The sequence below is a fragment of the Stegostoma tigrinum genome, chromosome 16 (genome assembly GCF_030684315.1).
Source record: "Stegostoma tigrinum isolate sSteTig4 chromosome 16, sSteTig4.hap1, whole genome shotgun sequence".
Classification (NCBI taxonomy): domain Eukaryota; kingdom Metazoa; phylum Chordata; class Chondrichthyes; order Orectolobiformes; family Stegostomatidae; genus Stegostoma; species Stegostoma tigrinum.
This window is the reverse complement of record NC_081369.1, coordinates 67210296-67225450: the sequence shown is the minus strand read 5'-3', so window position 1 is coordinate 67225450 and position 15155 is coordinate 67210296. Positions and strand designations below refer to the sequence as shown.

Here is a 15155-nt window from a genome sequence, read left to right as displayed (position 1 = left end):
TGTCTCTGCACCTCAGAACTTTGTACGCCTCAATCAGATCCCTCCCTCAGGCTTGTGAACTGCTTCAGTGCTGACCTTCCAGCAGTGCAGCAGAAGCTATTCCTTCAGTAGTCAACTTCTGACAATTCGACGCTGCAAAGAGTGAGAGATGAGCCTAATGAGAAATTCACATTTCGTTTGATGGTGTTCTTGGGATCATTCTGAAAGCACTGTCTACTAAACAAAGTTAACACAGGAAAGTCAATACACGTCTGGCTGTACTCACATTCTTTTCATGATGATGCGCCCCATACCTGAACTAGCTGGAATGGGATCTTCCTGCTGTTCTCAGAGACTGCAATAGGAGGAATGACCCAGGCTCTTCTTACTCTTGCCAACCCTTCAGTTGCTGCTTTCAGCCTCCATGGATACAGAACCTGGACGTTTTCTGACTGGCTTCTAGCGATCATGGAAATCTGGAAAGAATAATGAAAAAATGTAACAATTAAATAATCAGCAGTTCCTGTCAACAGGAGCAAAGAAAACTGGAGGATTGTAATTCCAAACAATTTAGTTTAACTTTGTGATGGGGAAACTTCTAGCAACAATTATTTGGGAATGGAATTAATAATTAAATAGAAAAAGATGGGTAAATTAGCAACAGTCAGCATGGATTTCTAAAGCGGAACTCATATTATTTCATTTCTGTAGTTGACAGAAAGGCTTGATGAGCATAACGTTAATGTGATGTACATAGATTTCTAGAAGGTATTTGATACAGTGCCACTCAGCAGATTTGTGAGGAAAGCTATAGGTCATGGTGTAAAAAGGGACAGTAAAAACATGGATATAAAATTGGCTGAGTGATAGGAAACAAAGAGTAATGCTCAATGAATATTTTTCAGGCTGGAGGAAGGTTAATTGTGGAATTCCACAGGGGTTGGTACTTGGACACTTGCTTTTCTTGATCTGTATTTGTGATCTGCATCTTGGTATGCAGGGGACAATTGCAAAAGTTGCAGAAGACAATAAACTTGGAAGAATTGTAATCACTGTGGACAAAAGTATGGAACTTCAAAAGGCCATTGCCAAGTTGGTGGAGTGGGTGGATAGGTGGTAAGTGAGGTTCAATGCAGAGAAGTGTGAGGTGATGTAGTTTGGCAGGAAGAACATTGGAAGACAATATAAAATAGGTATGGAGGTGCCAGTGTTGAGGTGGGATGGACAAAGTCAGAAGTCACATGACACCAGGTTATAGACCAACATGTTTATTTGAAATTACAAGCTTTCGGAGCAATGCTCCTTCAGGTGAAGTGTATAAAATAAGGGATAGAATTCTAAAGGAGTGCAGAAACAAAGCAACTGGTGTATATGTCCACAGGTCATTGAAGGTGGCAGGACAGGTGGAGAGAGCACTTAATAAAGCCAAGAGTACTGGATGCTTATTAACAGGGTCACAGAGTACAAGAGCAAGGAGGTGATGGTGAACTTGTACAAGACGCTTGTTAGACCTCAGCTGGAGTATTGTGCACAATTGTGGGTGCCATATTATAGGAAGGATGTAAATGTATTGAACAGAATGCAGAAATGATTTACAAGAATGACTGAAAGGAGATCTGGTAGAGATTTTCAAAATCATGAGCAGGCTGATAGATTTGATAGGGAGAAACTGTTTTGGCTTGTAAAAGGAACAAGAATGAAAGGGCATAGACTTACAGTGATAGGAAGATAAATCAGGCTGTTCTGAGAAAACCTTTGCACTCAGTGAGTGGTTAGGCTGTGGAGTACACTGCCCGGAAATGTGGTGGCAGCAGGTTGAATTCAACCATTCAAAAAGGCATTGCACGGTTATTTGGACAGAAATATTATGCAAGGGTACTTAAGAGCCAGTAGAGGTACAATGGGTCAAATGGCTCCCTTCTGAAAGTTATGTAGTCTTTTAGTTATTGTACAAAAGCTGAAGCTTCCAGCAATTAATGAGGGAAGGTATACCAACTTTCTGAAGGCTTTAGGTATTTTTTACTGTAGAGAAAAAAGACGTTACATCCCCTTTTGGAATTTGAAGGTTTCTGGCCACATTGTTCGCCGCACAAGCTGTTCGGCTACCCAAGAGCCAGTCACATAGTTGTGAGGAAGCGGTTGATTTTGTCATCAACAACTAGTCACCACTCCACAAGCTAATCATCGACTAGTTGCAGACCAAATCTCACTTTGCACACACTCCCTGGTACCAAGTCCCTGGTAACTAACTTACCCCACCAGTTGAACAAAGCATTCTTGTAAACAGTGATTAAATCAATGTTGGTAACTTCTTTTAGAAAGTGCAGTATCTTTTCCACAATCCTTGATTTTAAAACAGTCCGTTTTCCATTTCAGTCCAGAATCAAAAATACAGAAACTTAGAAGAAATGGTCTTTACACATGTTCAAAAATCACTTGAATAAACTTAGCCAAAGCAGTTGGAGTTCTCTGGTGGTAATAGTTCTTAAACGTGATGGGTCCACTAGATTCCAAATTACTTACAGGATTGCAAATACCATAATGAAAACAGATTCATTCCTAATTCCTTGGTTATTGTGTATCGATTGCGCTGCAGTGCCTCACTTTTTTTTAATAAAAATTGATTTATTGAAGGGGTTCTAGCAAGTGCCATCAACATTAAGAGTTAAGGAGATATTAGCTTTGGTTACATCAAAAGGATTATATAAATGTTGAGTCATGATGAATGCACATTGAGTAGGGTTCAAAAATGTTTCGGCTATAATCTAAAGATTTATGATGCAACTTGTAACTAGTATACAGCTGTTATCTCCGCGACAGACCACAACAAGAAGACACAACACGGTCAGACACACTATTCACTTTACTGTACAGGGGATGACCACAGACTACTCAGACCTCTACGTAAAAACCAAAAGGACTTCTGATGCCGTAAATCAGGAGGAAAAACCGAAGTTGCCAGAAGCACAGCAGGCCTGGCAGCACCTGTGAAGAAACAAACATGACTTAACGTTTCGGGGCAGGTGACCCTTGCTCAGAACTGATGGTAGCTAGGAAAACGTCAGCTTATATACAGAAAATAGTGAGGTGGGGGTGGGTAAAGGATAGGCTAGAGCCCGAAGAAAGAGAAGAGCAGTTAGACAGATAAAGAAGTTGATAACGATCAGGCTGGGAGTGTGAATAGTTATTAAGTAGCGTGTAACAGCAGGCTATGTGATAACAAGGCCTGGTGTGTGAGGTAACGGGCTAGGACAGGGACAGTTATTGAACTCGATGTTGAGTCCTGAGGGCTGCAGGGTCTCCAAGCGGAAAATGAGGTACCCTCCGGATACAACGTATCATCCTCTGACACTTCCACCGTCTCCAATCCGACCCCACCACTAAAGACATTTTCCAACCCCACCCTTGTCTGCCTTCCGGATAGACTACTCTGTCCGCAACTCCCTTGTCCGCTCCACACTCCCCTCCAACCCCACCACACCCGGCACTTACCCCTGCAACCGCAGGAAGTGCTACACCTGCCCCCACACTTCCTCCCTCACCCCTATCCCAGGCCCCAAGATGACTTTCCACATCAAGCAGATGTTCACCTGCACATCCACCAATGTGGTATATTGCATCTGCTGTACACGGTGTGGCTTCCTCTACATTGGGGAAACCAAGCAGAGGCCTGGGGACTGCTTTGCAGAACACCTGTGTAATAAACAACTGCACCCCCTAGTCGCGAACCATCTTAACTCCCACTCCCATTCCTTAGATGACATGTCCATCCTGGGCCTCCTGAGGTGCCACAATGATGCCACCCGAAAGTTGCAGGAACAGCAACTCATATTCCGCTTGGGAACCCTGCAGCCCAATGGTATCAATGTGGATTTCACCAGCTTCAAAATCTCCCCTCCCCCTACCGCATCCCAAAACCAGCCCAGCTCATCCCTTCCCCCCACTGCATCCCAAAACCAGCCCTGCTCGTCCCTGCCTCCCTAACCTGTTCTTGCTCTCACCTATCCCCTCCTCCCACCTCGAGCTGCATCTCCATTTCCTACCTACCAACCTCATCCCGCCCCCTTGACCTCCCCGGACTGACCTATCCCTTCCCCACCTATCTTCTCTTCTATCCATCTTCAGTACGCCGCACCCTCTCTCCCTATTTATTTCAGAATCCTCTTTCCATCCCCCTTTTCTGATGAAGGGTCTAAGCCCGAAACGTCAGCTTTTGTGCTCCTAAGATGCTGCTTGGCCTGCTGTGTTCATCCAGCTCCACACTTTGTTATCTCGGATTGTCCAGCATCTGCAGTTCCCATTATCTCTGTTGTTCTTCCAGCTTGCGTTGAGCTTTGCTGGAACACTGCCGCAAGCCAGAGACAAAGATGTTGGCTAGGGAACAGGGTGGTGTGTTAAAGTGGCAGACAACAGGTAGCTCAGGGTCATTTCGCGAGCAGAATGTAGATAGGAAGCTCACAAACCAATAGCCATTCTGTGACAGCTACTGATGAACGTAAAGGATCCCATATCCACAACCAATAAAACTAACGTACTATACAAAAATACACGCAAGGACTGTGAGAAACATTACATAGGCCAAACTGGAAGAAAACTGGTAATAAGGATACACAAACATCAACTAGCCACTAAGAGACATGATCAATTCTCTCTGGGCTCAATACACATGGATAAAGAAGGACATGAGTTTGACTGGGACAACACATCCTTAATTGCACGGACCAAACAGAGACACACTAGGGAATTCCAGAAGGCCTGGCATTCCAACCAGAGCTTCATCAACAGGCACATTGAATTGAACCCAAAACACAAACCTCTGAAAAACAGAACCAGAAGTAATGCCTATCACTCCAAACTCAGACATAAAATTACAAGTGGGACAGAAAACCAGCATTTCACCGGATATTACACCACATTGACGATATTACCTAGCACGGTGATGAAACATCTGCAACCAAACCCACCAGCTTAGCAAGCAAGTGTACAACCTCATCCATAACCCAAACTACAAATCTTCTCCAAAACTGTAACTACTGTACCTAATTATGTGGTTTACTCAGATAATGCATTAATACATTGTAATAATCGAGAAAAACATGTAAAAAAGACTTATTTCAACAGTCAAAGCTGGTAATATAATTTGCCAAATGTTAATTCATGAATCCATGGGTAACCTACTTAGAACACATTGTAGGGCAAGGATAAATGGTAAATGTTGACCAGTAAAAGTAAAGGCTTTGATAGAATTCCCTAGTCCTAAAGCTAGTGGCAAATAAGAGATTTTTAGGATGTGTGGTGTCTTTTGGAAAGTCGTGCAAAACCTCAGCACAACAGCTGCATCTTTAACAGATCCATTAAGAAAACTTGCAGAAGAAATACATTCAAAATAATGCCAAATGGCATTTGAGAAGCTCTAGTCAATTCTAACTAATAAGCTGATGTTGACTGTTCATTAAGCCTTTTAAAATCAATGCTAGTGACTAAAGGGTCGATACAGCCCAGTTGCTAGATAATGAATCATACATACACAAGCCAGAAGGATACTTTTCTGAAAACTAAATCAACAACAAAATAAATAAATATTCTGCACTGGAAGAAGAAACTTTGGGATTGTCACTAGCTCCTAGACATTTTGGAATTTGTATTTGTCACAATTTAAAGAAATGCAAATAACATACTGACCATAAGCTCTTGGTATTTACAGAGAAATTTAAAACTTAAAATGCTAGACTATTTGGATGAAACTTCATAACTCAACCTTGAAAACTGTTCATATGGCTGGAAAGAGACAGTATAATTATAAATGCAGTCTTAAGAATGAATGATATTGGCATAGTTTGAAGATTTAACAAAAAGGTGTCAAGAACAGAATAAAGATGAATGAATTTTTTTGCATTTTGTCGAAAATACATCATTTTTGCATTGTAATGAAACACATTTTGAAACTTTAAAAGCAGTTTAAAAACTCTTATTCTTCTCATGAACTCCAAAAAGTGACCTGTTAATTCAATCCAAGGATCTGGGTCTAACTGATCTTCCACCTGACTTGAGAGTCTTTCATCCCTCTGCAACAGACAGCAATTAGCAATCAGTCAACAGGAAATCAAAAGGAACTGTGAGATAGGTTTTATCTCTACCTTTTACATTTGAACCATGGACCACTGGGGCATTGTTCCTTTTTGCTGTGTATTCCTGCATCACAGCTTAATTGATCACTGGTTTCTGTCACATTGTTTCTACTTATAATTTTTTTTGAGTTCATCGAAGAAACCTGGATTATGCCACTAGGCCATTGCCTCCCCATTTACCAGCTGGTGGCAATCTAAGATTATTTGCCCATTGCTGTCTGTTCTCAGGTTATTTCCTGGATGGTGCTCATCCCAGGCTATCTTTGGGTTACTTCCATAAAAGGTTTTTATCTCAGGTTACTTAACTGATTGCTGTCTCAAAGTTTTTGAGAAGATTTGTAGCTTGGGTTGTGGATGAAGGTGTAGACTTGTTCGCCGAGCTGATGTTTTTGTTTGCAGATGTTTTGTCACTCTGCTAGGTAACATCGTCAGTGTGCCTGAATTGAGGTGTTGGAGTTCTGCCCTGCTTGTTATTTATATGTCTTGGTTAGCTGGGGTGATTGGCATTACTTCCAGTTCTGTTTTTCAGAGGTTTGTGTATTGGGTCCAGTTCAATGTGCTTGTTGATGGAGCTCTGATTGGAATGCCAGGCCTCCTGGAATTCCCTGACATGTCTCTGTTTGGCTTGTGATATTGTGAATGTATTGTGTCAGTCAAATTCATGTCCTTCTTTACCCGTGTGTATGGAGGACAGTGAGAATTGATCATGTCTCTTAGTGGCTAGTTGGTGTTTGTGTATCCTTATTGTCAGTTTTCTTCCAGTTTGGCCTATGTAATGTTTCTCACAGTCCTTGCATGGTATTTTGTAAATTACGTTAGTTTTATTGGTTGCGGATATTGGATCCTTTACGTTTATCAGTAGCTGTCACAGGGCAGTTGTTGGTTTGTGGGCTACCCTGATACCTAGGGGTCTGAGTAGCCTTGTGGTCATCTCTGAAATGTCCTTGATGTACAGTAGGGTGATTGGTGAGTCTGGCCGTGTTGTGTCTCCTTGTTACAGCCTGTCACAGAGGTAGTGGCGGATTGTGCTTTCTGGGTATCCGTTCCTTTTAAAAACTCTGTATAAGTGCTCCTGTTCTACTTTGTGCAATTCCAGGTTGCCGTAGTGTGTTATGGATCATTTGAACAATGTCCTGATGCAGCTCTGTTTATGGGTGTTAGGGTGGTTGCTGGAGTAACTAAGTGTCTGGTCTGTATGTGTGGCCTTTCAGTATACGCTAGTCTGGAGTTCCCCATTATTCTTACATTCTGTCATTATGTCTAAGAAGGGTATTGGTTATTGTTCTCTTCTCCTTGTGTGAATTTTATTCTGGTGAGGATGTTGTTTTTGTGTCGCTGCGGTTTCTTCTAGTCTCGTGTGTTTGATAATCACAAAGTTGTCATCTACATTGCGGACCCAGAGTTTGGGCTGTATCGTGGGGAGCGCTGTTCATTCTAACCTTTGCACTACTGCGTCTGCAATCAGTCCTGATCTTGGGGATCCCATTGATGTTCCGTTGATTTGGTTGAATATACGGCCGTTGAAGGTGAAGTGGGTTTATGAGGCACAGATCCAGTAGTTTCAGGGTGCTGTCCTTGTTGATGCTGTTGGTGTTGTGGGGTGCCTGTCTTCCTGATTCATCCAGCAGTGTGGCAATTGTTCCTTTGGTGAGGTCAATGTTTATGGATGTAAGTAGTGCTATTACATCAAAGGTTATCATTATCTGTTGAGGGATTCTCAGGAGGAGTGAGTGGAATGGGTAGTGTTGTCAACTAAGTATCTTAATTTCTGTTGGAGTTCTTTGGCAAGTCTGTACATCAGTGTACTTGACAGTGAGACAGTGGGTCTGAGGAGGACCCCTAGTTTATGTACCTTAGCGAGCCCAGAGAAACAGGGTTCCTCTGGCTTCATCTTTGGTAACCTGTCTTGCTGATATCTCTTGAGCTGTGTAATTTCTTCAGGGTTGTTGTAATCTGGTTCCCTAACTGAAGCATTGGGTCTATTGCCATCTGTTGGTAGGTGTTGGTATCTGCTAGTAGTGCATTATTTGGTCCTGTTAAGGATTACTGTCATACATCCTTTGTCCACTGGCAAGATTACTATGTTTTTGTCTTTCTTGAGTCTTTCCAGGGTTTATCCCAAAAAAGAAAGATTATCCGGGGTGGGGGGAGCGGGGAGATTAGACAGCCATGGCTGACAAAGGAAGTCAGGAAATGTATCAAAGAAAAAGAGAGCCTATAAAGTGGCCAAGAGCTATGGGAAATCAGAAGATTGGGAAGGCTACAAAAACAAATAGAGGATAACAAAGAGAGAAATAAGGAAGGAGAGGATCAAATATAAAGGTAGGCTAGCCAGTAATATTAGAAATGATAGTAAAACTTTCTTTCAATAGGTAAGAAACAAACGAGAGGCAAAAGTAGACATTGGGCCGCACCAAATTGCTGGAAGGCTAATGATGGGAGATAAGGAAATAGCTGAAGAACTTAATAAGTGCTTTGCATCAGTCTTTACAGTGGAAGACAGGAATAATATCCCAACAATTAAGGATAGTCAGGGTGCGGAATTAAGTATGGTAGGCATTACAAAAGAGAAAATGCTAGAAAAGCTAAAAGGTCTAAAAGTTGATAAATCTCCTGGCCCTGATGGGCTACATCCTAGAGTTCTGCGGGAGGTGGGTGAGGAAATAGCAGAGGCGTTGGTTGTGATCATTCAAAAGTCACTGGAGTTAGGGAAAGTCCCCGATGATTGGAAAATCGCTGTTGTAACCCCCTTGTTCAAGAAAGGATCAAGACAAAAGATGGAAAATTTTAGGCCGATTAGCCTAACCTCAGTTGTTCGTAAAATTGTAGAATTCATCGTTAAGGATGAGATTTCTAAATTCCTGGAAGTGCAGGGTCCGATTAGAACAAGTCATCGTGGATTTAGTAAGGGGACGTCGTGCCTGACAAACTTGTTAGAATGCTTTGAAGAGGTAGCAAGTAAGTTAGACCAGGGAAACCCAGTGGATGTTATCTGTCTAGACTCCAAAAGGCCTTTGATAAGATGCTTCACGGGAGACTGCTGTGTAAGGTGAGGGCTCATGGGGTTCGAGGTGAGCTACTGGCATGGATTGAGTATTGGCTGTCTGACAGAAGGCAGAGAGTTGGGATAAAAGCCTCTTTTTCGGAATGGCAACCAGTCTCAAGTGGTGTCCCGCAGGGTTCAGTGTTGGGGCCGCAGCTGTTCACCTTATACATTAATGATCTGGATGAAGGGACTGGGGGCATTCTGGCGAAGTTTGCTGATAATACGAAGTTAGGTGGACTGGCAGGTAGTACTGAGGAGGTGGGGAGGCTGTAGAAAGATTTAGACAGTTTAGGAGAGTGGTCCAGGAAATGGCTGATGACATTCAATGTGAGCAAATGCGGGCTCTTGCACTTTGGAAAAATGAATACAGGCACAGACTATTTTCTAAACGGTGAGAAAATTCATAAAGCAGAAGTACAAAGGGATCCCGGAGTGCTAGTCCAGGGTTTCCTAAAGGTTAACTTGCAGGTTGAGTCTGTGATTAAGAAAGCAAATGTAATGCTATCGTTTATCTCAAGAGGGTTTGAATATAAAAGCAGCGATGTGCTTCTGAGAATTTATAAAGCTCTAGTTAGGCCCCATTTAGAATACTGTGTCCAATTTTGGGCCCCACACCTCATGCAGGACATACTGGCACTGGAGCATGTCCAGCGGAGATTCACACGGATGATCCCTGGAATGGTCGGCCTAACATACGATGAACGGCTGAGGATCCTGGGATTGTATTCATTAGAGTTTAGAAGGTTGAGGGGAGCTCTAATAGACACTTACAAGATAATGCATGGCTTAGAAAGGGTGGACGCTGGGAAGTTGTTTCCATTAGGTGGGGAGACTATGACCCGTGGGCACAGCCTTAGAATAAGAGGGGGGTCAATTTAGAACGGAAATGAGGAGACATTTCTTCAGCCGGAGAGTGGTGGGCCTGTGGAATTCATTGCCATGGAGCGCAGTGGAGGCCAGGATGCTAAATGTCTTCAAGGCAGAGATTGATAAGTTCTTGATCTCGCAAGGAATTAAGGGCTACGGGGAAATTGCGGGTAAGTGGAGTTAAAATGCCCATCAGCCAAGATTAAATGGTGGAGTGAACTCGATGGGCTGAATAGCCTTACTTCCACTCCTGTCTTATGGTCTTATGCTCATTGATGGGACTATTGTCTGTCTGTCTGATGGTCTGTTGTATTTCCTTCATGAGTCTGTTGCTCTTTAGTGTTGATTCCAGTGCAGCCAGGAATTTTGGTTTTTTGGCATCCCTGTAGTCATAATTCAGTCTGCATACTAGGACAGTCTTCTCTGTGTCTGTAAGCAGTCAGTCTGAGATGTTCTTAATCCATGAATCTGTGTTGTCCATGTCATTGTTGCGGGTCAGTTTAGATAGTTATTCTTGTAGGGCTATTCTTTTCTTTGTTCAGGTCTTTTGATGTTGTATGGTGATGGCTTGTTTCAGTGTGGCTGTCTATTCCTAGTTGGTTCATTGGAATTTAAAGATTTTTGGTGCACAGTTTCCCACTCATATTTGTGGAGGTGGTTGTGGGCATCATTGATCATAACCCTTAACATTCTGCAGCCATTCTATGCAGCTGTTCTCTGTGCCTGTGGATTGTTGATCAGTGGTTTATATTTTAAACTTTGTTTTCTGAGGCATTCATGCAGGAAGTGTAGTTGTTTGCGGGTTGCACTCAGACGGATGACATTTGTCTCCCATCTATTGCTGTCTATTCTCAGTTTATTTAGAATGTTCATTCTACTGAAATTATTGAACTTTAATATTTCAGGAATAATACTGAACCATTAGGAGATCAGAGCCTGGTCAAAGAGGCTGGAAACTTTTCCATGAAATGGAACCCATCTTCAAACCAAGGCAATTGTCCAGCAAGTACCAAGGTTAATGTAGAAAATTGGAACTTCCCACACCTCCCTTCCTCCCCTGTACAGTTGTTGAAGCTGGGATCAATTAAAACTTTTCAAAACTGAGTTAAATAAATTCTTGCTATGTAAGCATGTTAATGATTAATCTTCAAACTGGAATATAGATTTATTATGGAGATTGGCCACAATTTAGTTGGATTGAAGAAGAGGTTTGAAGTGTTGAATGGCCTCCTCTGACTGTCTCCCTATTATGTCAAGGATGCAGAACACCACATTGTCTCACATACAGGGAGTTGGTACACAAACTATTTGCAAGCCAGACACCACAGGCATGCTGGAATGCAGAGTGAGGCCAGGGGTACGGGGCGAGTAGAAGGATACAGTCAGTTAAGAGAGTTGTGGAAGGGGTGAGTCAGCAGAGGGGGCGCATTGGGGCAGGAGAAGTTCAGGGAACTGTGAGTTGGGGACAGGAGATTTGGGGAGACTGTAATGGAAGTTTAGTGAGAATCCAGCATTTGGAATGAAGGTACTACAAACTGAGAATTAAATGGAACATTCTTTAATTCTCCATGGGATTAGAGGCAACATTGGTTGTGGTGGGGTTGCTGACAGGTAGCAGCTGAAATAATGACAGGTGTTACTGAGTTATGCCTTTATGATGTCTAAATGTGTCCCGGATTATTAACACAAGACATATTTCCTCCTTATCACTTTATTAATACTTACATCTTGAGGGTTTCCTTTCTCAGCCTGTGCAGTTTTGTCACCTTTTCTTAAAATAACAGCCAATAGATAATCCCACAGTGTATCCATCTGCCCAGGGCAGATTTTTCCACACATTATTTCAAGCTTGCAATTTCCAAGGATTTGGGGGAAGAGAAGGATACAAAGTTAGTGACAAGGAACAAAATTGAATGTGAGAGAGAGGGGGAGAGGGAGAGAGAGACAGAGTCAGAGACAGACAGGGAGATCAACGGTAGCCGTAGGGCTATACAACATGGAAACTGACCACTCAGTCCAAATAGTCCATGCCAACCAGATATCCTAAATGAATCATCCGGGAGAGAGAGAGTGTGAAGTAATTTTAAATCTGTTTACGCTGTTGAGGAAACACATTCCTGATCACACTAATGATGTAAATAATGTTCTCCTCATTACCTCTGCTGGTTCTTTTGTCAAAACCCTTAAAGCTTGATGCATTATAATTCACTCTCTAGCCATTAGAAACAGCTTTCCCTTCTTTATTCTATGAAAACCCTTCTTTATTTTGAAAACCTCCATTAAATTTCTTGTTAACTATTTCTGCTCTGAGGATAATACCCTCAGCTTCTCCACTCTGAAAATCCTCATCCCTGGAACCATTCCAAATAATCTCCTTTGCTCTTTCTCCAATCCTGAGTTGGACCCAATCCTCCAAATGTGGCTGTGTTTTATAAACATTTTGAAAAACTTACTTGCTTTTTTACTCTCTTAATTAAAAAGCCAATGATGCCTTTCCAATAACCTTCCGAACTTATCCTGCCACTTTCAATAATTTGCTTATATACACCCTGAGGTTCTTCTGTTCCTGCACCTGCCTTAAAATTAGACTTTTTAGTTTATATTCACACTAAATTAATGGATTTAGACTGTAAGAGCAGGGGAATCATGTTAGAGCTGTACAGCTGTATTTTCTTTAGGCCAGCGCAGGAGAGCTATATGTAGTTCTGGTCACCACACAATAGAAAGAATGTGATTGCACAGGAGTGAGTGCAGGCGAGATTCACCTAGATGTTGCCTGGAATGGAGTGGTTTAGCCACAGAGAGAGGCTGGACAAGATTGGATTGTACCTTTTGGAGCACAGAAGGTTGTGGGGAGGGGACTTCATAGAAGTGTGTTGAATTGACAGGGCGAGAAGATATCAGCTGTACTCCTTAACTGAAGGGTCAATAACAAAGGAGCATATATGTAAAAGTGGAAGGCAGGATGTTTAAAGGAGATTTGGGAAAACCTTTTTACCCAGAGGGTGGTGGGCATCTGGTTTACACTGGAAGGGGAGTTGAGATGGGAAATGTCACAACATTTTACTAAGTACTTTGATAAGCTTTTGGCTCATACCATTCAAGACGATGGCCTCATGTGGGAAGATGTGACTAGCTTAGATAGTAGTTTAATTTTGGTGGCACAGATTTGGTGGGTCAAAGAGCCTTTTCTGGACAGTATAATTCTAACATTTTACCCCCTCAGGACTCAGTGCCAGCGAATACAAGAATTAGGAAGAGGAGGAGACCCTTTCAGCTGTTCCAGCTTGCAGTGCTTTTCAGTGAGATTCTGGTTGACTGATTGCCACTTCAATCCCACATCTCCACCTAACCCCAATGTTATTTAACTCTTTACTGATCAAAAATATTTCTCACACAGCCTTCAACAGACTAACCGTGTTTGAGAGGAAACATTTCTCCTTAATTTTGTCTTGAATAGGAGATCTTTTAGTTTTAAACTGTGTCCCCTGCTTCTAGGTTCCACTATGAGGGAAACATCCTCTCAGCATTTACACTATCCATTTCGCTCTGTTAAATAAGAACATGTCTTATTCTCCACAACTCCAATGGATGTATGCAAATCTGCTCAACCTTTTCTCACAAGATAACTCTTTCAATCCAGGAATCAATCAATTGAATCTTTTTGAACTATTTCTAATATGTTCTAGCCATTCTTCAGTAAGGCAATCAAAACTGTGCAAGTATTCTCAAGAGATAACACGGTGTAGGGCTGGATGAACACAGCAGGCCAAGTGGCATCAGAGGCGCAGGAAAGCTGACGTTTCTCACGCTCTGTCCCCGTAATAATAACCAAAACAGAATCCCCCTCGTCCTCACGTACGACCCGACCAACCTCTGGATCCAACGCGTCATCCTCCGACACTTCTGCCATCTGCAATCTGACCCCACCACCAAAGACATTTTTCCCTCCCCACCCTTATCTGCTTTCCAGAGGGTCCACTCTCTCCATGACTCCCTTGTCTACTCTATACTCCCGTCCAGACCCAGCAGTTTTCCCTGCAACCGCAGGAAGTGCTACACCTGCCCCTTCACCTCCGCCCATTCCCCATCCCAGGAAGACCTTCCACATCAAGCAGATGTTCACCTGCACATCTGCTAATGTGGTGTACTGTATCCGCTGTTCCTGTTGTGGCCTCCTCTACATCAGGGAAACCAAGCAGAGGCTTAGGGGCTGCTTTATGGAACACCTGCGCTCGGTTCGCACTAAACAACAGCACCTCCCAGTCGTGAACCATTTCAACTCTCCCTCCCATTCCTCAGATGTCATGTCCATCCTGGGCATCCTGCAGTGCCACAATGATGCCACCAGAAGGTTGCAGGAACAGCAACTCATATTCCGCTTGGGAACCCTGCAGCCCAATGGTCTCAATGTGGACTTCACAAGCTTCAAAATCTCCCCTCCCCCTACCACATCCCAAAACCAGCCCAGCTCATCCCCGCCTCCCTAACCTGTTCTTCAGAACCCCCTTCTCCTCCCCTATTTTTGAAGAAGGGTCGAAGGCAAAACGTTAGCTTTCCTGCTCCTCTGATGCTGCTTGGCCTGCTGTGTTCATCCAGCTCTACACCTCATCTCAGATTCTCCAGCATTTGCAGTTCCTACTATCTATGAAACATTGAGAATACTATGTGTTCTCACTAATGCATTGTACAACCACAGAAATACTTCCATGCTTTTGTACATGAGTCTGCTTGCAATAAAATCTAAAACTCTCTTTGCTTTCCCAAACACTTGCTGTACCTGCATACCAAAGTTTTGTGATTGATGCACTAGGACACACAAATACACCTTGCAGTTCTGCAAACTCTTTCCATTCAGTTGGTATATTCTTTTCTACTCTTACTGCCAACATAAATCAGTTCACATCTTAACACATTCTATTTCAGCTGTCATATTTTTACCCACTCAATTAACATATGCAAATCCCTTTATAGGATTTCTTTTGTAACAGCTTACTTTCCTACTTATTGTTTTGTCATCAGCTTCTGCTGTCACAACAGAGAGTGCAGCTGTGAATAAAAAAAACTTGCATTTATATATCAAAAAAACATATTTCAAAAGCTTTGGACATCACAAAGTACTTGATAAGCAATTA

The 15155-nt window shown here is 42.6% G+C and overlaps 1 protein-coding gene across 1 annotated transcript in view; it reads right to left on the bottom strand.

The window, feature by feature from the left end:
* cdh15 (cadherin 15, type 1, M-cadherin (myotubule)) overlaps positions 1–15155 on the bottom strand; it is a 78774-nt gene that overhangs the window by 40113 nt on the left and 23506 nt on the right. The window contains exon 2 of the mRNA XM_048547215.2: positions 294–455. Within this exon, the coding sequence (XP_048403172.1) occupies positions 294–455 (162 nt within the window). The remainder of the gene's footprint in view (positions 1–293; positions 456–15155) is intronic.